At 45.5% G+C, this 21958-nt stretch overlaps 1 protein-coding gene across 1 annotated transcript; it reads right to left on the bottom strand.

Annotated features, from left to right (window-relative positions):
- Positions 1-13567: 13567 nt before the first annotated feature.
- Positions 13568-20362, bottom strand: LOC123083861 (5'-3' exoribonuclease 3-like). The gene is made up of 13 exons (XM_044505748.1): positions 20198-20362; positions 16352-16462; positions 16195-16263; positions 16067-16129; positions 15862-15957; positions 15696-15791; positions 15520-15590; positions 15060-15136; positions 14931-14971; positions 14733-14807; positions 14532-14653; positions 14139-14214; positions 13568-14057 (listed from the first exon to the last, which is right to left on the bottom strand). Exons 1-13 carry the CDS (start codon positions 20360-20362, stop codon positions 13590-13592), a joined length of 1530 nt encoding a protein of 509 aa, XP_044361683.1. The 3' UTR covers positions 13568-13589.
- Positions 20363-21958: the final 1596 nt, after the last annotated feature.

Consider the following 21958-nt stretch of genomic DNA (forward strand, 5'->3'; position numbering starts at 1 on the left):
GCCAGGACTGGGTTTGTTGCCAAGATGGCTTTTATTTCGTCGAGTCCGGCCGTGGCTGCATCCGTCCACTCGAAGTGTTCGGTGCGCCGAAGGAGGCGGTAAAGGGGTAGGGCCTTTTCTCCTAAGCGGGAGATAAAGCGGCTTAGAGCCGCCACGCATCCGGTTAATTTTTGTATTTGTTTGAGGTCCTTCGGGATATCCAATTGTGACAGAGCTCGGATCTTGGCTGGATTTGCTTCAATTCCTCTACCGGATACAATGAAGCCCAAGAGCTTTCCGGCTGGAACGCCGAAAACGCATTTTTCCGGGTTGAGCTTGATGTCGTATGTTCGGAGGTTATCGAATGTTAGCCTCAAGTCGTCTACTAGAGATTCGACATGTCTTGTTTTAACGACCACATCATCTACGTATGCCTCCACTGTTTTGCCGATCTGGTTTGCCAGACATGTCTGAATCATGCGCTGATATGTTGCGCCGGCGTTTTTGAGCCCGAAGGGCATTGTGTTGAAGCAGAATGGGCCGTATGGTGTGATGAATGCCGTTGCGGCTTGGTCTGACTCTGCCATCTTTATTTGATGGTAGCCGGAGTATGCGTCGAGGAAACACAACGAATCGTGTCCTGCGGTAGCGTCGATAATTTGATCGATGCGGGGGAGAGGGAAGGGATCCTTTGGGCAAGCCTTGTTAAGGTCTTTGAAATCAACGCACAGGCGCCAGGATTTGTCCTTCTTTGGTACCATCACCAGGTTTGCTAGCCAGTCCGGATGTTTTATATCTTTGATGAATCCGGCCTCCAATAGCTTGGCTAGTTCCTCTCCCATGGCCTGTCTCTTAGGTTCGGAAAAACGCCGAAGAGCCTGTTTGACTGGCTTGAATCCTTTTAGGATATTTAAGCTGTGTTCGGCCAGCCTGCGTGGGATTCCTGGCATGTCTGAAGGGTGCCAGGCGAAAATGTCCCAGTTCTCTCGTAGGAACTCTCGCAGTGCGGCGTCTACATCAGGGTTTAACTGTGCCCCGATGGAAGCTGTTTTATTGGGGTCCGTTGGATGGACCTGGAATTTGACTATTTCGTCCGCCGGTTTAAAGGAGGTGGACTTGGATCTTTTATCGAGTATCACATCGTCCCTATTCACCGTGGAGCGCAGCGCAGTCAGTTCCTCAGCCGCTAGGGCTTCGGATAGCGCCTCGAGGGCCAGTGCGGCTGTCTTGTTTTCGGCGCGGAGTGCTATGTCCGGATCACTAACGAGAGTGATGATTCCGTTAGGCCCGGGCATCTTGAGCTTCATGTACCCGTAATGGGGTATTGCTTGGAAGACTGTAAACGCTTCCCGCCCTAGCAGAGCGTGATATCCGCTACTGAACGGGGCCACCTGGAACGTGACCTCTTCGGACCTGTAATTATCCGGCGTGCCGAACACCACATCTAGTGTGATTTTTCCTGTACAGCGCGCTTCCCGACTGGGGATTATTCCTCTAAAGGTTGTGCTGCTTCGCTCAATGCGGTTCCAGTCTATTTCCATTTTTTGAAGGGTTTCCTCATAAATGAGGTTCAATCCGCTGCCGCCATCCATGAGTACCTTGGTAAGACGAAAGCCGTCCACTATTGGACTGAGGACCAATGCGGCTGGTGCTCGGGCTGTTCGGAATTTAGGTTCATCACTGGCGTTAAAAGTAATAGCCGTGTCACTCCATGGGTTTATTGTTGCTACTTGGTAGACTTCGGCAAGGCCGCGGAGTGTTCTTTTTCGCATATTATTTGATGCGTAAGTCTCGAAGACTGTTAATACCGTACTAGTTTCTCTGGGGTGGCTTTCTGTGGCTTCTGGAATTAGAAGATCTTCGCCAATTTTTGCCACCTGCCGGAGTATCCAACATGCTCTAAGGCTGTGAGTTGGTGTGGCGCCCTCTGCACTGTGAATTTTACAGGGTCCATCAAGCCATCCTTCCAGTACGGTTCCGTGCCCTGTAGAGGGCTTTTGCTTTTTGGTATTGAACCCGGGTGTCTGACGATGATGCACCCTTTTATTTCGGACCGGGTTTGTATTCAAGGCCGGATTGTCCCAAAATTTTGTTTCGGTTTTCCAGTCGCTTTCCATCGCACAGTACTTTCGTACTATGGACGCCAAGTCAGCAAAGCGTGTAATATCACGGCGACTTATGGCGTTGAGGATTCCCTTGTCCGTGCAATTATTGCAGAAGAATGAAATTGCGTCTTCCTCGCGGCAGTCCTTTATCCTGTTCATAACCAGGAGGAATCTGGCCCAGTAATGATGTACTGTTTCTTCGGGCTCTTGCCTAATTTGGGATAGATCACTTATGTACGGGTGGGTGGGCGGAATCAAATCCAAAACCTCACCCAATCTGAGACCCAGGGGCCAAGGAGTTTCCGAACTCGGAAGTTTGGATTCTTGGATGCTGTCCAATGAATCTAGCCCGTCACCTGACTTTAAGTTCAGGTCTTGAGTGATGTCCTCCCCTCCGCGGGTATCCGACTTGGAGGGATCGGGAATCCGGACATATCTAGTCCTTAAGATAGATGAAGGGTCGCCGCACTGTCCCTCTACCACGGCAACGTGATGGGTGACCTGGGGGAGTTAATCTCTCTCAGATCGGGTTTAGACCCAATCTGGTCGTAATCCGTAGCGACTCCCAGGGCGGCGAAGCGATCCAAGAGCTCGTTTAGGGAAGAGAGCTCCATTGGATCTAGCTGCTCGGCGAATTCCGAGCTGACGTGAAGATTGCTTTCGATGACCCGAGAGGTCATCGTCGGCGCAGCAGCCGAACGGGTGGTCATAAGGAAACCACCTAGCCTGAGAGTCTGGCCGACAGCCAAAGCTCCCTTAGCAACGGTGCCGTCTTTAAAGACGGGATGAGGCATCCTTCCTGATGGTGACGGCACAGAGGAACTCTCAATGAAAGCACCAATGTCGGTGTCAAAACCGGCGGATCTCGGGTAGGGGGTCCCGAACTGTGCATCTAGGCCGGATGGTAACAGGAGGCAGGGGACACGATGTTTTACCCAGGTTCGGGCCCTCTTGATGGAGGTAAAACCCTACGTCCTGCTTGATTGATATTGATGATATGGGTAGTACAAGAGTAGATCTACCACGAGATCAGAGAGGCTAAACCCTAGAAGCTAGCCTATGGTATGATTGTTGTTCGTCCTATGGACTAAAACTCTCCGGTTTATATAGACATCGGAGAGGGCTAGGGTTACACAGAGTCGGTTACAATGGTAGGAGATCTACATATCCGTATCGCCAAGCTTGCCTTCCACGCCAAGGAAAGTCCCTTCCGGACATGGGACGAAGTCTTCAATCTTGTATCTTCATAGTCCAGGAGTCCGGCCGAAGGTATAGTCCGGCTATCCAGACACCCCCTAATCCAGGACTCCCTCAGGTGTCGTATCTTCGGTACTAGGATCAGTCAATCGTGAAGACGTACGACTACATCAACCGCGTTGTCATAACGCTTCCGCTTACGGTCTACGAGGGTACATAGACAACACTCTCCCCTCTCGTTGCTATGCATCACCATGATCTTGCGTGTGCGTAGGAATTTTTTTTGAAATTACTGCTTTCCCCAACATATCGCAGCCCCAAACTTTAAGAAACGACAACTTGGGTTTCTTGCCAAACCACAGTTCATAAGGTGTCGTCTCAACGGATTTTGACGGTTCCCTATTTAAGGTGAATGCAGCCATCTCTAAAGCATAACCCCAAAACGATAGCGGTAAATCAGTAAGAGACATCATAGATCGCACCATATCTAATAAAGTGCGGTTACGACGTTCGAACACACCATTACGTTGTGGTGTTCCAAGTGACGTGAGTTGCGAAACTATTCCATATTGTTTCTAATGAAGACCAAACTCATAACTCAAATATTCACCTCCACGATCAGATCGTAGAAACTTAATTTTCTTGCTATGATGATTTTCCACTTCACTCTGAAATTGTTTGAACTTTTCAAATGTTTCAGACTTATGTTTGATCAAGTAGATATACCCATATCTGCTCAAATCATCTGTGAAGGTCAGAAAATAACGATGCCCGCCAGGAGCATCAACATTCATCAGACCGCATACATCAATATGTATTATTTCCAATAAGTCTGTTGCTCGTTCCATTGTTCCGGAGAACGAGTCTTGGTCATCTTTCCCATGAGGCATGGTTCGCAAGCATCAAGTGATTCCAAAAGTCCATCAGCATGGAGTTTCTTCATGCGCTTTACACCAATATGACCTAAATGGCAGTGCCACAAATAAGTTGCACTATCATTATTAAACTTATATCTTTTGGCTGCAATACTATGAATATGTGTATCACTACTATCGAGATTTAGTAAAAATAGACCACTCATCAAGGGTGCATGACCATAAAAGATATTACTCATATAAATAGAACAATCATTATTCTCTGATTTAAATGAATAACCGTCTCGCATCAAACAGGATCCAGATATAATGTTCATGCTTAACGCTGGCACCAAATAACAATTATTCGGGTCTAATACTGATCCCGAAGGTAGATGTAGAGGTAGCATGTTGACGGCGATCACATTGACTTTGGAACCATTTCCCACGTGCATCGTCACCTCGTCCTTAGCCAATCTTCTCTTAATCTGTAGCCCCTGTTTCGAGTTACAAATATTAGCAACAAAACCAATATCAAATACACAGGTGCTACTGCGAGCATTAGTAAGGTACACATCAATAACATGTATATCAAATATACCTTTCACTTTGCCATCCTTCTTATCCGCCAAATACTTGGGGCACTTCCGCTTCTAGTGACCAGTCCCTTTGCAGTAGAAGCACTCAGTCTCAGGCTTAGGTCTAGACTTGGGCTTCTTCACTTGAGCAGCAACTTGCTTGCTGTTCTTCTTGAAGTTCCCCTTCTTCCCTTTGCCCTTCTTCTTGAAACTGGTTGTCTTGATTTCTACCTCCGCAGCCTTTTGCATCGCGAAGAGCTCGGGAATTGTCTTATCCATCCCTTGCATATTATAGTTCATGACGAAGCTCTTGTAGCTTAGTGGCAGTGATTGAAGAACTCTGTCAATGACACTATCATCAGGAAGATTAACTCCCAACTGAGTCAAGTGGTTGTGGTACCCAGACATTCTAAGTATATGTTCACTGACAGAACTATTCTCCTACATTTTGCAGCTGTAGAACTTATTGGAGACTTCGTATCTCTCATTCCGGACATTTGCTTGAAATATTAACTTCAACTCCTGGAACATCTCATATGCTCCATGACGTTCAAAACGTCGTTGAAGTCCCGGTTCTAAGCCGTAAAGCATGGCACACTAAACTATAGAGTAGTCATCATCTTTTCTTTGCCAGACGTTCTTAACGTCGCCAGCAACATCTGCAGCAGGTTTGTCACCCAGTGGTGCTTCCAGGACGTAATTCTTCTATGCAGCAATGAGGATAATCCTCAAGTTACGGACTCAGTCCGTGTAATTGCTACCATCATCTTTCAACTTAGCTTTCTCTAGGAACACGTTAAAATTTAATGGAACAACAGCACGGGCCATCTATCTACAACAACATAGACATGCAAAATACTATCAGGTACTAAGTTCATGATAAATTAAAGTCCAATTAATCAAATTACTTAAGAACTCCCACTTAGATAGACATCCCTCTAATCATCTAAGTGATCACGTGATCCATATCAACTAAACCATGTCCGATCATCACGTGAGATGGAGTAGTTTTCAATGGTGAACATCACTATGTTGATCATATATACTATATGATTCACGCTCGACCTTTCGGTCTTAGTGTTCCGAGGCCATATCTGCATATGCTAGGCTCGTCAAGTTTAACCTGAGTATTCTGTGTGTGCAAAACTGGCTTGCACCCATTGTATGTGAACGTAGAGCTTATCACACCGGATCATCACGTGGTGTCTCAGCATGATGAATTGTAGCAACGGTGCATACTCAGGGAGAACACGTGTACCTTGAAATTTAGTGAGAGATCATCTTATAATGCTACCACCGAACTAAGCAAAATAAGATGCATAAAGGATAAACATCACATGCAATCAATATAAGTGATATGATATGGCCATCATCATCTTGTGCCTTTGATCTCCATCTCCAAAGCATCGTCATGATCACCATCGTCACCGGCTTGACACCTTGAACTCCATCATAGCATCGTTGTCGTCTCGCCAACTATTGCTTCTACGACTATCGCTACCGCTTAGTGATAAAGTAAAGCAATTACATGGCGATTGCAGTTCATACAATAAAGCGACAACCATATGGCTCTGCCAGTTGTCGATAACTCTGTTACAAAACATGATCATCTCATACAATAAAATTTAGCATCATGTCTTGACCATATCACATCACAACATGCCCTGCAAAAACAAGTTAGACGTCCTCTACTTTGTTGTTGCAAGTTTTATGCGGCTGCTACGGGCTTCTAGCAAGAACCATTCTTACCTACGCATCAAAACCACAATGTAGTACAGTGATTGCTTTTTGATCTTCAAAAAGAACCCTGTGCATTGAAACCGATTCAACTAAAGTTGGAGAAACATACACCCACTAGCCACCTTTGTGTGAAGCACGTCGGTAGAACCAGTCTCGCGTAAGCGTACGCATAATGTCGGTCTGAGCCACTTCATCCAGCAATACCGCTGAATCAAGAATCAACTAGTGACGGCAAGCAATATGTATATACTCACGCCCACAACTCCTTTGGGTTCTACTCATGCATATAACATCTACGCATAAACCTGGCTTGGATGCCACTATTGGGGAACGCAGTAATTTCAAAAAGATCCTACGCACACGCAAGATCCATCTAGGTGATGCATAGCAACGATAGGGGAGAGTGTTGTCTATGTACTCACGTAGACCGTAAGCGAAAGCGTTATGACAACACGGTTGATGTAGTCTTACGTCTTCACGATCCGATCCTAGCACCGAAGGTACGGCACCTCTGCGATCTACACACGTTCAACTCGGTGACGTCCCACGAACTCTAGATCCAGCTGAGGTCGAGGGAGAGTTTCGTCAGCACGACGGTGTGATGATGGTGATGATGAAGTTACCGACGCAGGGCTTTGCCTAAGATCTACAACGATATGACCGAGGTGGAAATCTGTGGAGAGGGCACCACACACGGCTAAACAATCAACTTGTGTGTCTATGGGATGCCCCCTCCCCCGTATATAAAGGAGTGGAGGAGGGGGAGGGCCGGCCCTCTCATGGCGCGCCCAAGGGGGGAGTCCTACTCCCGGTGGGAGTAGGATTCCCCCTTCCCTAGTTGGAGTAGGAGAGGAAGGAAGGGAGAGAGAGAGAGAGGGAAGGAAAGGGGGGCCGACCCCCACCCAATTCGGATTGGGCTTGGGGGGGCGTGCCCTCCACCATGGCCGCCTCCTCCTCTCTCCCACTAAGGCTCAATAAGGCCCATACACTCCCCGGGGGGTTCCGGTACCCCTTGGTACTCCGGTAAATGCCCGAACTCACCCGGAACTATTATGATGTCCAAACATAGCCTTTCTAATATATCGATCTTTATGACTCGAACATTTCAAGACTCCTCGTCATGTCCGTGATCATATCCGGAACTCCGAACTACCTTCGATACATCAAAACACATAAACTCATAATATCGATTGTCACTGAACGTTAAGCGTGAGGACCCTACGGGTTCGAGAACTATGTAGACATTACCGAGACTCACTTCCGGTCAATAACCAATAGAGGAACCTGGATGCTCATATTGGTTCCTACATATTCTGCGAAGATCTTTATCGGTCAAACCGCATAACAACATATGTTGTTCCCTTTGTCATCGGTATGTTACTTGCCCGAGATTCGATCATCGGTATCTCAATACCTAGTTCAATCTCGTTACCGGAAAGTCTCTTTACTCGTTCCGTAATGCATCATCCCGCAACTAACTCATTAGTCACATTTCTTGCAAGGCTTATAGTGATGTGCATTACCGAGAGGGCCCGGAGATACCTCTCCGACAATCGGAGTGACAAATCCTAATCTCGATCTGTGCCAACTCAACAAACACCATCGGAGACACCTGTAAAGCATCTTTATAGTCACCCAGTTACGTTGTGATGTTTGATAGCACACTAAGAGTTCCTCCGGTATTCGGGAGTTGCATAATCTCATAGTCATAGGAACATGTATAAGTTATGAAGAAAGCAATAGCAACAAACTAAATGATCATCGTGCTAAGATAATGGATGGGTCAAGTCAATCACATCATTCTCTAATGATGTGATCCCGTTCATCAAATGACAACTCTTGTCCATGGCTAGGAAACTCAACCATCTTTGATTAACGAGCTAGTCAAGTAGAGGCATACTAGTGACACTCAGTTTGTCTATGTATTCACACATGTCTAAGTTTCCGGTTAATACAATTCTAGCATGAATAATAAGCATTTATCATGATATAAGGAAATATAAATAACAACTTTATTATTGCCTCTAGGGCATATTTCCTTCATTATCTTCAAGCGCACCGCAATCATTTTTGAGATCACTTTATATACCACATTGCATAGAATTATAGGTCTGAATTGAGTTACCTTGTCTGGGGAATTAACCTTTGGGATCATTACTATTCTAGTATCATTCCAGACCTCAGGTATCGAGCAAGTGTTACCGCCTGGAGTACCTCTTTTGTCATGCCATCCCCAACATAGGCCAAAATCTTTTATAAAAAATGGCGTGCAGACCGTCCGGCCCAGGTGCTTTTAAATCTCCAATATCAAAGAGGGCCTTTCGTACATCATCTTCTGTATAAGGGGCTAGAAGGGCCTTATTCATTTCATCGTTCACTTTCCTTTTGACAAGGGATATGACCTCTAGATTCGGTTGAACCACTTCTGATTTGAAAAGGTTTGAAAAATACCCCAAAATGTGATTTTTCATCTTCGTGTCTTGTACCCAGACGCCATTTTCATCAATTAACTTTTTGATCTGGTTTCTCTTCTTTCTCGCTGTTGCCGCATTATGGAAAAAAGAGGTATTACGATCACTATGTAATAGCCAGTTTGCACGACCCCGTTGTAGCCAGTATATCTCTTCTTGTTCCAAAAGATTTTCAATAAGGACTAGGGTCTCCTTTTTGCCGCGCTTGAGTTTCCGCATTCATAGGGCCCCTTCACAATTTTTCTAGATTTTTTTTGAGTTTTTTAATTCTATTTTTCGGCCCCCTTAGTATATCACGATCCTAGGTATGCAAATCCGCGTGCACCGCCCCTGGTACGTTCAGCGAGAGACGGTCCAATACCTAACATCTTTGCTTTTTTCCATGATGTACGTGCTATTTCTACGACTGTCTCTTCTTTGAGCCAACGAGCTTCAAACTGTTTTACTCGTCCTCCAGATTGATTAAACATGTTACAATCATAATATTATGTATCCAAGACAAAGGGGTCGGTGATCAGAATGGACATGTTCTTCGTTTATGATTGCAACCCATGGGAATTTGTTCGCCCAATCCACATTACAAACCCCACGATCAAGTCTCTCCCTAATCTCACCTCTTATCCAAGTGAAGCAATCACCAATATAGCCCATGTCTTCTAGACCGCATTCTCCTAAGCAATTACGAAAGTCTCTCATCATTGCATTAGGCCTCACATTCCCTCCCTCTTTTTCTGAAGACAATAGTATTTCATTGAAGTCTCCCAACATTATCCAGGGGTGATCACCCTTATCATGCAGATTGCGGATATCATCCCAAGAAAGATTACGCTCATTCCAATTCAGATAACCATAAAAACCCGTAAAACGCCACTGTACAACATTTTCATTCATGAATAGAACATCAATAAAATGAGCTGAATCATAGTTCAAAATGGATTTATTCATCTTTTGATAAAACAATACGAGTCCACCGGCCCGACCATCACTTTCCACTACAAACATAGCATCAAAATTTAGAACACAACGTAGCTCATCAGCTTTACATTTATTCAAATGAGACTCAAAAAGGAAAATCAACTCTGCCTTGACACGCCCTTGAAGGTCCAAGAGCTCGTGAACTGTCGTGGGGAGAGCATACCATGACAGTTCCATCCTATGATTTTCATTTGGCTCGGCGAACCTCCTCCTTGGAGGCCGCCGATGCGCCATCATCTCCAACGGGTTCTCTCCTCTTCTGCACATAAGCTTCTTCTTTCTCCTCTACTTCTCTCGCTACATGTGTGGTACCCCCATTCCCATCCCTCATTGCTTCCACTCTACCCGTACAAACTCTCTTGGAAGAGACACTTATATCTCCATACAAAATACACTCATAGCTATCCATCATTTTTTCAAAAGAAAAATCTACTTCACTACGAGCCGAAGGCGCATCAAAAAGATTCTTCCTTTTTTTACCTATGATACTTTTGCGAGCTTCATCTGACCTCTCATATCCTCTCTCCTTCCTTTCTTTCCTCCCCTTTCCCTTTGGCTTAACCTGCGTGGGTATCTTTTTAGCATTAAACATGAAACAATACTATTGTTTGTATCTGTAGTGGCCAGCCTTGCAGCAACCGCTCCTGAGAGTGCCTCCAGCACATCCGGTTTTAACAAGAGCTATTCGGAGTAAACTAGGCCAGGAAAAGCTGTAGAAGAGGCACAATCAACTGCACCCAACAGCTAGGTCGCCTGGTCCTTCTGTCCGGCTGGGATCTGCCAAGAAGAAGCAGCTTCATGGATCACGTTTGGAGCTCCAGGTCCACCCAAACGTACTTGTACCTGGCCCTTCTGGCCAGGCAGTACATATGGGAGGGAAACACCCCCTGCCACTAGGCCAAGACACTCCTATCCAAGCCTAGCAGTGGTGGTTTGAGCAGCAGCCCGGTCCACCTGACCAAGCTCTGCCCCAGCAGGGGTGTTCAGGGGCGCCACAGTAGCCCGGCCCTCCTGACCGAGCGGTGGCGCGCCTGAATGGGAGACCCCCTTTACCGCCAGCTCCATGCCAAGGTTGGTCTGGTCAAGAGGGAGAGCCTCCAGGTCCTCCTGACCCGGCACAACACCAAGGGAGGCCCCCTAAGGGGCGACAAGGGCCCAGCCCTCCTGGCCGAGCGAGTGGCCTACCTTGGCCGTCGTCGCGGGTGTCACAGCACCCTTGTCCATCACCGTGAGATCACTCACGGCTTTGTTCACCTTGACCACCATTCCCTCCGTGGCTCTAGATATGGTATTGTTGTTTGAGCCACCGAACATAAGAGCTCTCTCACTTGACGCCCGACCCTTCCAGTAAGCATCCACACTAAGGTTTTTTGGAACAGATGCTACTCTCCCATCCTTAGGGATCCCACAGAACCTCTCAGACATGTGTCCTACAAGCCCACAACACTCACAATACGATGGTAGTTTTTCATATCTTACATCATACTGAATACTCTCTTTACTACCTAAGGGCGTGAATCCTACTTTGCTTTTGAGAGGCTCATGTAGTGGAATTTTAACACGTACACGCATGTACTTTTCTACTATCATTTGATCCCGATGAGATACAACAATCACCTCCCCAATTTGGCCCCCTAGAGACCGACCAATACTCTCAGTTTTCAGTTCAAAGGGGAGGTCACAAACCTGTGCCCATATGGCCATGACTCCGAGGTCAACTTTCGTCGGGTCACCCATGCCATCAAACTCAGCGAAGATAATGTCGTCACGCTTGTAGTGCCATGGCTGGGCCTTGAGTACGAAACGATTGTCCTCCTCGGAGCCGAAGTTGAGGATGAAACGACCATCCTTGCTGGCCACTTCTTGGATAGTAACTGCACCTTGCAACTTCCATGCCGAACAAGCACGGAGTTCATCCACGAGGATTCGTGGATTTACTTGGAAGGGCGATAGGAAACGCCCCACCACCAGGGATCCGCTGACAGCCCTCCGTGCAGCCTCCAAGTCAATGATCAACGGAGAACCATCACCCCGGGGGCGCCTCGGCACGCACCTCCCCTCACTGTCCGACGAAGGAGGCAGAACAGAGAGGTCACCCCTAGAGATGATCACCGGCTCACTCTGCCCCGTCGGCGCTGTCTGCTCCCCACTCTGATCAACGGAGAACCATCACCCCGGGGGCGCCTCGGCACGCACCTCCCCTCACTGTCCGGCGAAGGAGGCAGAACAGAGAGGTCACCCCTAGAGATGATCACCGGCTCACTCTGCCCCGTCGGCGCTGTCTGCTCCCCCCCCCCCCCCCCCCGAATCTCTCCCTTCTCTTTCACCCTTTCCTCTCACTTCTCCATGTCTCCCCCGCCCAAGAAAAATGAATCCGAGAGAAGGAACAGGATAGAAAGACACTTGTTTTCCTCTATGATATGAGCTGGAGAAACGAAATGGAGTCCCCTGGAGCTGATATAACCCTTGTTGATATAGGTCCCTTTTAACCCATCCAGGGTAAAGATTGGGAAGAAACTGACATAATAACCAGCAAATAAATGGTCATGAAAAGGCAGTTTCCAAAATGAAAACGCAGTTTCCAAAATGAAAACGCGTTGATTACTCCTATTCCCCTAATTCCGTCTAATCCCTCAGCCACTGATTCTTCTTTCCTCTACCAACGGCACTCCAGAAAACAAAATCACTTCTATCCCAAACATAAGAAATCACTTCCAAAACAAAAGAACTCACACTGGAAGGCATTTAAAGGTGTTGGTTGCATCGGTTGCATCACAAGTCCAGTGCATCAGATATTTCCCTTCCTCTCATGCCATGTTAGTTTCTTCGACCAGATTTTTTCTAGTTGTCTATTCGGCATAACAAAAAAAATGTCTTCTTCTATGACTATTATTCACAACAAATTATAATGATGAAAATGACATGTAAATGATGATGTGCAAGACGATTCGTGAATGTCAGTAATGTGTGACAGGTACTGGTTGCTACTTTCCAAGATGAACACATTATCGGTTAGGCAGTGTTGATGTATCTTGGGTTGTTTACAAAGTTAGATTTTAAACAACATCGTATAGGCGAACTGAGCATAGCTCATAAGATTTTATTGTAGGCTTTCCGACAATGTTCATTTAGTAGAAAAGGTTTTTCTTAGCTATGAGGCGTCTATGTTGACTTCGTCAATCTCAACATGTATGCCAACTCAGTATCTGCAAAACTGTTTCTCGCCCTTCTATAAAAATATGCCCAGAGGTGCTTGCCCCTGGTCTCTTTTTTTAGTATCTGGAAAGCGTTCACAGAAATAGAGTATGCATGCATAACATGTATGTGAGCATGTGCAACTGTGCTGTGTTCAGAAGATGAAGAAAAACGCCGTATAATGCTCCTGTCCACACCTTTCTGGTAGCAAAACAAACAAGGGCGAGAAATTTGCAATGCGCCATAAAACGTGTTCCCGTCAGTACGAGCAACTTAACATACACATCGAGTAGTAAATGGCTTTGACGGCCAAACGCTGATGCTTCCAAGTTGGCTGCCCGGTGAATGAAATACGGTGATCTTCTACTACGCACGGGGCTGCCCGGTAACACACAAAATGCATCAGTTCATCAAACTCTCAACAAACGCTCATGTTTCATGCAAAATACTGTAGAGACCAACGACGGAGACGGAGCTGTTCCACCAGTTGTACTTCTACCACGCACGCGGCTGCCCGCTCCCACCACGGCCGCCGCCTCTCGCCCACGTCCCCACCGGCCGCCACGCGGTCTGCTGCTGCTTCTGCGCCGCGCCGCCCCTTCCTGCCCAACCGCCTCCCGGTCGGAAGCTGTACGCGCCACCGTCATCGAACCGGCCGCCTTGGAAACCTCTCCCGTAGCTGCCGTTCATCCGCTGCAGCGTCTGGGCGCCACCGGCGGCGTACCCTCCCCCCGGCCCGAAGCCGCTCGTCCCGATCTGCTGGGTCTCGGTGGTGGCGGCGCCAACGCCTCCTCTACCCCGCCCCATCCACCCCGTTCCGGCATTCTTCACCTCTTCCCTCGGCTGCATCGCCGGCGAGCTCCGCTTCCACAGGGTCTCTGGCCTGCAGGTGACCGTCGGCGGCCTTGGCCCCGGGTACGTGTGCCACATGGGTCTCGTCCGAATGTCACTTTCAGTAACAGTCTGCATAACATTCAGAGATCGAATGAAGCTCCAGATTAATTTATCGAAATCATCTAGTACAACTTCATACGAGCAACCTACCTTGTCAGGTACGATGACATTGTCGAGCAGTCTTGAGACTGGCTTCACTGCCTCAGGATTGAAGAACATTGCCGATCTGAAACATCACAAGATATACTATAAATCAGCATGAGACGGCCTAGACACCCCCAATGCATGAACATAGTAGTCTCAGGAAGAAAAAAACTTGCATTGTTTGATCATGTGTGATGTCTGGGAGATCTCTTATCGGCGAGCGAAAAAGGCCATTGCTTGGAGCATCCTCATCTTGGGATAACCATCCTGTGATTTCACTATTATGATAGAAAAGTGAAGGAAAGTCCGGGATCAGTTCAGATTGCTCTGAAATTCTGAGCAGAACAGAAAATTCGGTATCTGCCTATCAGGTTTTCATATCTCCAGATTTCCATGTACCTGGTGGATATCAGAAGCTTCTTCTCGGATATTGGCCCAAATGCTGCATTATTTGCCAGAGAGTTTGAGTTCCTCAGTAAGATCTTCTCTTGCCGGATAGTGTTCCTCCTCATTTCATGCAACTGATGTCCAAACAAGGTAAGAAACCATATTTGTGACTTCAGATTTATGGAATGCTAGTTTTTAGTTGAGAATACATACTGCGAGATCTTTCTCTACTGTTTTGGTTGCTGAAAGCAGCAGCTTCACATCTATAAATGGCAACTTTGCAACACCCTGAAATAGGAAACTAGCATCAGTCCTTTTTTGCTATAGCACCAAATAGGTGCACTTGATCAGTTTGCGTTGAAATTATCAGTTGAACCAGTTCATCTTATTGCACATGAACAAAAGGCTTACTTGCCACAAGAATCGTTTTCCATGAGTATCAATCGCCAGATCTGGTGACAAGTGAATTGCATGCCACATCAGTAGACAAACAGTCTGATGATACTATTGAGTATTAACTACAGGATAACAAATATATACCTGATGGGTAGAACATTTGTATCGTGGACTCTTCACAGCCCATTAATTCACTGTAGCATTTTGGAAGGGCACATAAGCTGCAAAAAAAAACTGATTAATTCTCAGGAAATGAAAATAAATAATATTCATGAACAAACATGCCTTTCTGGTGGCAACACTGCCATTAGCTGATCAAATGGTCGTAGTGGTTTGTCTACGGTGAAAGATATCTTGAACTGTGACAGGCGTTTCACATCTGATGCAAAAGGAGCATAATAGAATGGATAGTACCTGCAAAAAAAAACATTGTAATATCAAACACTTGTCTATCTATTGGAACTATCAGAACTTCACAAGTCACTAGTGTGAGAATATGATTAAATTAACTGGCTGTTGGGACCAGTGTCGTTATAATAATTCATAACAATGATATTACAGTATGTGAGGAAATACATAGACAAAAAAATATGCTTCGTCCTACCAACTCCATGATGGTACGTCAGAAAAATAGTATCGGAGCACCCAACACAATCCTTCCAAGTACTTCTGGACCTAAATCAGCAAAAACAACATATTAAGCAATCTAAAATGTTATAACCCTGCCAAACCGCATGAGTATGAGACTATTTGCAGGAAAAAGAGGGAAAAAATCAGAACCATTTCTGTCTGCAGCCTCCCAATTTCATTAGAGGTTTCAGCACCAAATTTCTCCTTGTAGAACCGGGACTTCCATCCTGGCGATCCCAGCCTTATCTGTAGTATATATGTCAAAATTTGCACATAGAAGAGATGTCTTAACAATAGGCGACACCAAGTCACTAACCCTGTCATGTTTAGAGGATCCATTTTTGAAAAGATCTTGCTTACTACGCAGATTATCCTTCAGATTTCTTTTCAGCTCTAAGGTATTCTCAGTAACCTGACAGAAAGATACACAATCAGAATTGCAGAAAATATACATATAGGAAATCAACAAGGATGTTCAAGCATTTCTTAATATGTAGCAGAAATAAACAAAATGCCCATACATCACGCTTGTCATCAGTGCAAGCCGAGATACTCTCTTGTTCAAGGCCCTCTGCACTTTCTTCCTGCACACATGAGCCAATTTAGATCTCTGTGCATGTACATTTCATCGACCCTGACAAATCCTTACCACAATGTCATAGTTTCTTTCATCACATTCATCTTCTGCAGCTTGACGCTGTATCTTGCAAAGCAACTTCTGCAATTAACCAAGTAACCAACACATCAACGGATGCTAATTAGGGTTTAGGAGTGCATGCATACTTTTGACAAGGATGAGAAAATACCTCTCTCAGTTCAAATCTCTTGAGAAATATTTTCTCTTCATGCAATGACAGCTCATGAAGGAACTTCTCCAACCTTGAGACTTTCACATAGGCAGCATGCTTATCTTTGATCTGTTTCCAGACGTAGCTACTAAATAACATTAGAATAACTCAATGGATAATCATCAATGAAAACGAGGCTTAGATTTTTATTTTTGAAGTAAACTCTATTTTAAATCGTGCATCCTAAGCTCCCGATTTTTGAAAGGGAAAAATCTATTTTAAACCTTGAATTCGTAGAATTTCGGCGAAATGAACCCCCGTGTCGAAATCCCGGTCGACTGCACCCTGAACTATGCGATTCCGGTCTAAAACGAACCCTCGAGTCGTCTGGGGCATAAAACGCTGACGTGGCAAGATGTCAACTGGGATTCTTTAGACTGGTGGGCCGGGGAGCAGCAGTGTTGACCGGGCGACCCGTCCTTCCTGCTGGACCGGCACATTTGAATTTTTTTCTACTACATTGCTAAAAAAAGGCGCATGCAAGATAATTCGAACTCGCGACCTCCTCTTTCAAAGCAAATATATGATAAATATTTTTGGAAACAGATGAATATATGCATCGAAGAATTTTTGAAAATATGCAGTGAACATTTTTGTAATATATGTTGAACAATTTTCGAATAAACATTGAAATTTGTGTGATATACACTGAGCAAATTTCTAGTATACGATGAACATTTTTATAAATGAGGGATTTTTTCTTAAATATACCGTGAACATTTCCTTAATATACACAATGAACTTTGTATAAATACAGGAAAAAAGAAACAAAAGAAAAAAGGAAAGATAGAAAGAAATAGAAAAGGAAAGAAAAATAATCTATGAACTTTTTTTTTCGTGGACGTTTTCGAATACGTGAACTTTTTTTAATGCATGAACTCTTTTTCAATATTACAGTTTTTAAAAAAAATCCATGATTTTTTTCCAAATCCGTGGACATTTCTTTTGAAAATCCGTGAACTTCTTTTTAAAATTGTTGAACTTTTTCTAAATCTTTCAAACGTTTTTTTCAAAATTCTTGAACCTTTTTTATTTTGAAATTCTGGTTGACAAGGTTTTTTTTCGTTTGCTCTTTCCTGCTAAGATGGCCACCGGTTTGTATATAGTTTAAAATAATTCGAGCATTCAAAAAATAAAAAAGGGGGATTTAAAAACAATATGCAAATTTGGAAAAAAAGAAACTGATAAATAAAAAGAAAAAGGAAAGGAAAGAAAAGAATAAGGGAATAAAAGAAAGAATTAATAAAGAAGAAAAAGGGAGCAAGTGAACACAACGTGTGTTGTGCCCCTGGTGGTTGTTACGTCGATCGAAGAACACCAGCACTGGGTCACGTGTTCGAGCCAAACTGTTCGCTTACTATTTTTTAACGAAAAAAAATTAAGCGGGCCGGCCCAGCAGGGTGCAGCGCCCTTTGCGGATTTTTGTTTCTTAATGAAAAAAATTAAAGTGGGCCGGCCTAGCGGGGAGCAGGTGTGCGCCCTCTGTGAATTTTTAGCGAAATCACTAATTGAGGAGGTACTCGTTGCAAAGATCACTTTCACCTTTTCAGGTTGTGACAAGTGGTGCGCTGCATGTGCGTCACTTGTCGCAACTTGGGAGTTTTCTCTTTTTCCGTAGATTCGTTTATTCAAAACTTTTTATCTCTTAAACCGTGAGTCCAAATTTAGAACCGATTTCACCGTTGGATTCCCCGCATCGAGATTTTCAAAACTAAATCACATGTTGAAAAATTGAGGAGGTATTCATTGCAAAGATCACTCCCACCTTTTTAGGTTGTGACAAGTGGCGCGCTGCATCTGCGCCACTTGTCACAACCTGGGAGTTTTCCCTTTTTCCGTAGATTCGTTTATTCAAAATGTTTTATCTCTTAAATCGTGCGTCCAAATTTAGAATCGTTTTCACCGTTGATTCCTCACGTCGAGATTTTTAAAACTAGATCCCATGTTGGAAAATTTTGACGAACTTTTTTCAAAAAAATGAACGAAAAAATGTCGAAAAAACCGAACCGAGAGAACATTTTTTTTCTTTTTTGAAAGAGGCATGCCCGCGCCTCTCGTGAAATCACAACTGTGCCTCTCACGAAAGCAAAACCGTGTCTCTCGCGGAAAGAGAAAAAGAAGAGAAAACGCGTTTTTTCGTTTTCGAGGAGGCACGGCCGTGCTTCTCATGAAAGCACAACCATGCCTCTCGCGGAAGCAAAACCGTGCCCCTCGTGAAAGAGAAAAAAAAATAGAAAACGCGTTTTTTTCTGTTTTCAAGAGGCTCGGGCGTGCCTCTCGCGAAAACACAACCGTGCCTCTCGCGGAAGCAAAACCGTGCCCCTCACAGAAGGAAAAAATAGAAAATGCATTTTTTCCGTTTTCGAGAGGCACGGTCGTGACTCTCGCGAAAGCACAACCATGTCTCACGCGGAAGCAAAACCGTGCCTCTCGCGGAAGGAAAAATAGAGAACGCGTCTTTTTTCATTTCCGAGAGACACGGCCATGACTCTCGTGAAAGCAAAACCGTGACTCTCACGGAACAAAAAGAAAAAGAAAATGTGTTTTTTCACGCAAAAAAATCAAATTTTTTAGATCCAAAAGCTAAGGAAGACCCGCGGAAAACCAAACGTCAAAAAAATTCAGAAAAACCAAAGCCGAAAACGCGTGCGGAAAAATAAAAAAATCCAAAGGAAGCGCCTACAGCGCGACACGTGGCGGGTGCCTGAGAGCGCGTCAAGTGGCACTGATCATTGTGAGGCTCCTGAAAAAGCGCTCATCAACTAGTTGCTCCCAATTTTTGTTTCTTAACAAAAAATAATAAAGCAGGCCGGCCCAGCGGGGAGCAAGCGTGCGCCCTCTGCGAAATGCTGCCAATCTCGGCCATCCAAATGACCCGAAGATTCGATTTAGACCGGGATTACATAGTTCAGGGTGCAATTGATCGGAATTTCGGTTTGGGGGTTCGTTTCGCTGAACCTCTACGAGTTCAGGGTTTAAAATGGACTTTTTCCTTTTTGAAAGGGAAATCCTTCGCGCCTACACACCAGCCGAATCTTCGGTCGGTTGCACGGCGTCACTCGGTTCAGTTTTCTATCCACGTGAGCATCTGGGTCCACCCACAACTTATTTCTTCATCTTATCTCTTCACCATGCAGTACAACCATTCATTCCCCTCACGTCTCTATCCTGCCAATCCCCATCTCCATAGCCATGGGCACGGCACATCAATCTCCGCCGGCGAGAGGCTTCGGCCATGGTGCTCGTGCAGCTGCTACCTCCCCACGGCTGCAACGCTCACGCAGCTCCTTCATCTCCCACGGATTAGGGGGTTAATGTGGCGGGCGGTGCTGCAACTCGAGGGCGGCGGCGGCCATGGTTTGTTTTGTGACAGGCGATGCGCCGTGGTAGCAGCTGCAACGGTGTTGCAGCCAGCAGTAGCTCGTGATGGAGAGGACGACCCCCAGTGCTACAAACGGCTAGTTTTTTTTTGCTGGAACCGACCGGGCGTAAAGCTGCAACCAGAAACTGCCGGCGGTCGAGAGAGCGACCTCCCGAGCTGCAACCGGCAATTTTTCTTTGCTAGAACCGGCCGGCAAAAAGCTGCATCCACGCACGGCCAGTGCTGGAACCAGACGACCATTCGAGTCGTTTTGCTGCATCGGCTTTTTGTTTTGCTACAACCGCCAAATTTTTTTGCTGGATCCGTTAAGTTTTTCTTTTTGTGTCGGTAGCGATGCATTTTTGCTGGAACTGGTGTTGATTTTTGCTGGGATTGTCTTTGTATTTTGCTACCACCTTACAAACACATTTTTTGTTACTGACTTTTTTGTGGTGTTTCATGGCGGAGCTGCAACCAGCAGGAGGACGGTGATGGAACAGCGACATCGTGCTACAACCCGACTTGGCGAAATGCTGGAACTGGCTTGGCTTCGAGCTACAACCGCCCATCACGGAGCTGCAGTCGGCTCGGGGGAGGTGGTACGCCATGTGCGGGGGATGCATGCTCTGCCCCATCTGCATCTACTGCGTTGGCATGCTTTGCTTGAACGCCGATGCCGTGGTGAGACGGCGACACAAGGCTGTTGCTCGCGTGCGCAACTATTTGGGCAGAGTCGAGTGGGTCATGGCGTTTTATCCAGCCATTTACCAAGTGTTAAGAGAGGTAGAAAACGATTCAAGATATCAATGGCAGGGGTAGCCTAATCCTATCACTACTAGGAAAAACCTTATACACAGAATCTTACTAGAAGCGCGGTTTAAAATAAGACACTACTGCTACTTAGCAGTAGCGCGTGTCAACAAAACACGCTACTGATATACACATAGCAGTCAGTAGTAAACAACGCTACTACTATAATTGCCACGACCTTGCCGCCAAACTAGTTGTAGCAGTAGCGCATGTTTAGTAAACACGCTAGTGCTACTGAGCTTAGTAGTAGCGCTTTTCGCCAAAGCTCGCTACTGCTAAGTATAGTCCACTCCTTGCAACTAAGTTTAGTCCCACCTCGCTTCGCGAATAGGGTGTTTACCACCTTAAATATGTCACTTCTCAAACTATTATAACCACTTGGTCTTCATTGAACTCTATGTGTAGGATTTGTGACCGCATTATGAGTCTTCTCCGGTTCCTAAACGGTGAGGACTCATATTGACAATTCAGATTGTACACAAAAAGATCATTGATGACCAATGTATTTTTGATGTTTAGTTTTACATGCTTAGCCTTAGCAGTGGCGCATTTTCATAGAATACGCTGCTGCTAGGCATAGCATTAGTGCGGCCAAAGGAAAGGGCTACTACTATAGCGTTTAGCAGTAGCGATTTACCCTAAAGCGCGCTACTGCTAAAGCCATCCTATCTTCTCCACCCGGCCGCCCCTCACTCTCCCCTCTCCACTCCACTCACTCTCCCCCGCACCCCGTCGTCCGCCGCCGCTGCATTGCCGCTAGCTGCTGCCGTTGTCGACCCCTCCCTCCCTAGCTCCCTCCTACATCCAGTCCCTCCTCCATCCCGCCGCCGTCGCCCCCTCCCTCCCTAGCTTTGTCCTCCATCCCGCCGTCACCGCCACCGAGGTAGCTCCTCCTACTTCCCTCCTCCTCCCCTCCTTCCCGCCTCCTCCATCCTTCCTCCCCCTCCTCCCTCACTCCTTCCTACCCCTCCTTCCTACCCCTCCTCCCTCCCTCGCTCCCTTGTATCTGTTCTTGTAGAATGTAGGTAATTTAAATGTAGATTTTAGAATGTAGACATTGTAGAATGTAGGTTTTTAAATAGAATAATTTTTAGACTATTTTAGGTGTTTTGAATAGAATAGGAAATTTTAGGTCTTTTGATTAGAAATTTTAGTAATGGAAATTTTTAGTTGGTAGAATTTGAAATGGATGGATGGTTATATTGTGAAGGAAATATGCCCTAAAGACAATAATAAAGTTGTTATTTTATATTTCCTTATATCATGATAAATGTTTATTATTGATGCTAGACTTGTATTAACCGGAAACTTGATACAGGTGTGGATACATAGACAAAACACCGTGTCCCTAGTAAGCCTATACTAGACTAGCTCGTTAATCAAAGATGGTTAAG

The sequence above is a fragment of the Triticum aestivum genome, chromosome 4A, assembly GCF_018294505.1.
Source record: "Triticum aestivum cultivar Chinese Spring chromosome 4A, IWGSC CS RefSeq v2.1, whole genome shotgun sequence".
NCBI lineage: Eukaryota > Viridiplantae > Streptophyta > Magnoliopsida > Poales > Poaceae > Triticum > Triticum aestivum.

What these genes read in the sequence shown, in the direction of transcription:
- LOC123083861 (XM_044505748.1), bottom strand. Translation starts at nt 20,362, where the DNA reads ATGGCGTACCACCTCCCCCGAGCCGACTGCAGCTCCGTGATGGGCGGT. An exon ending in GATCCTCTAAACATGACAGG is followed by an intron (nt 15,792 to 15,861) that starts GTTAGTGACTTG and finishes TATATACTACAG; the next exon opens with ATAAGGCTGGGATCGCCAGG. An exon ending in GGAGGCTGCAGACAGAAATG is followed by an intron (nt 15,591 to 15,695) that starts GTTCTGATTTTT and finishes TTGCTGATTTAG; the next exon opens with GTCCAGAAGTACTTGGAAGG.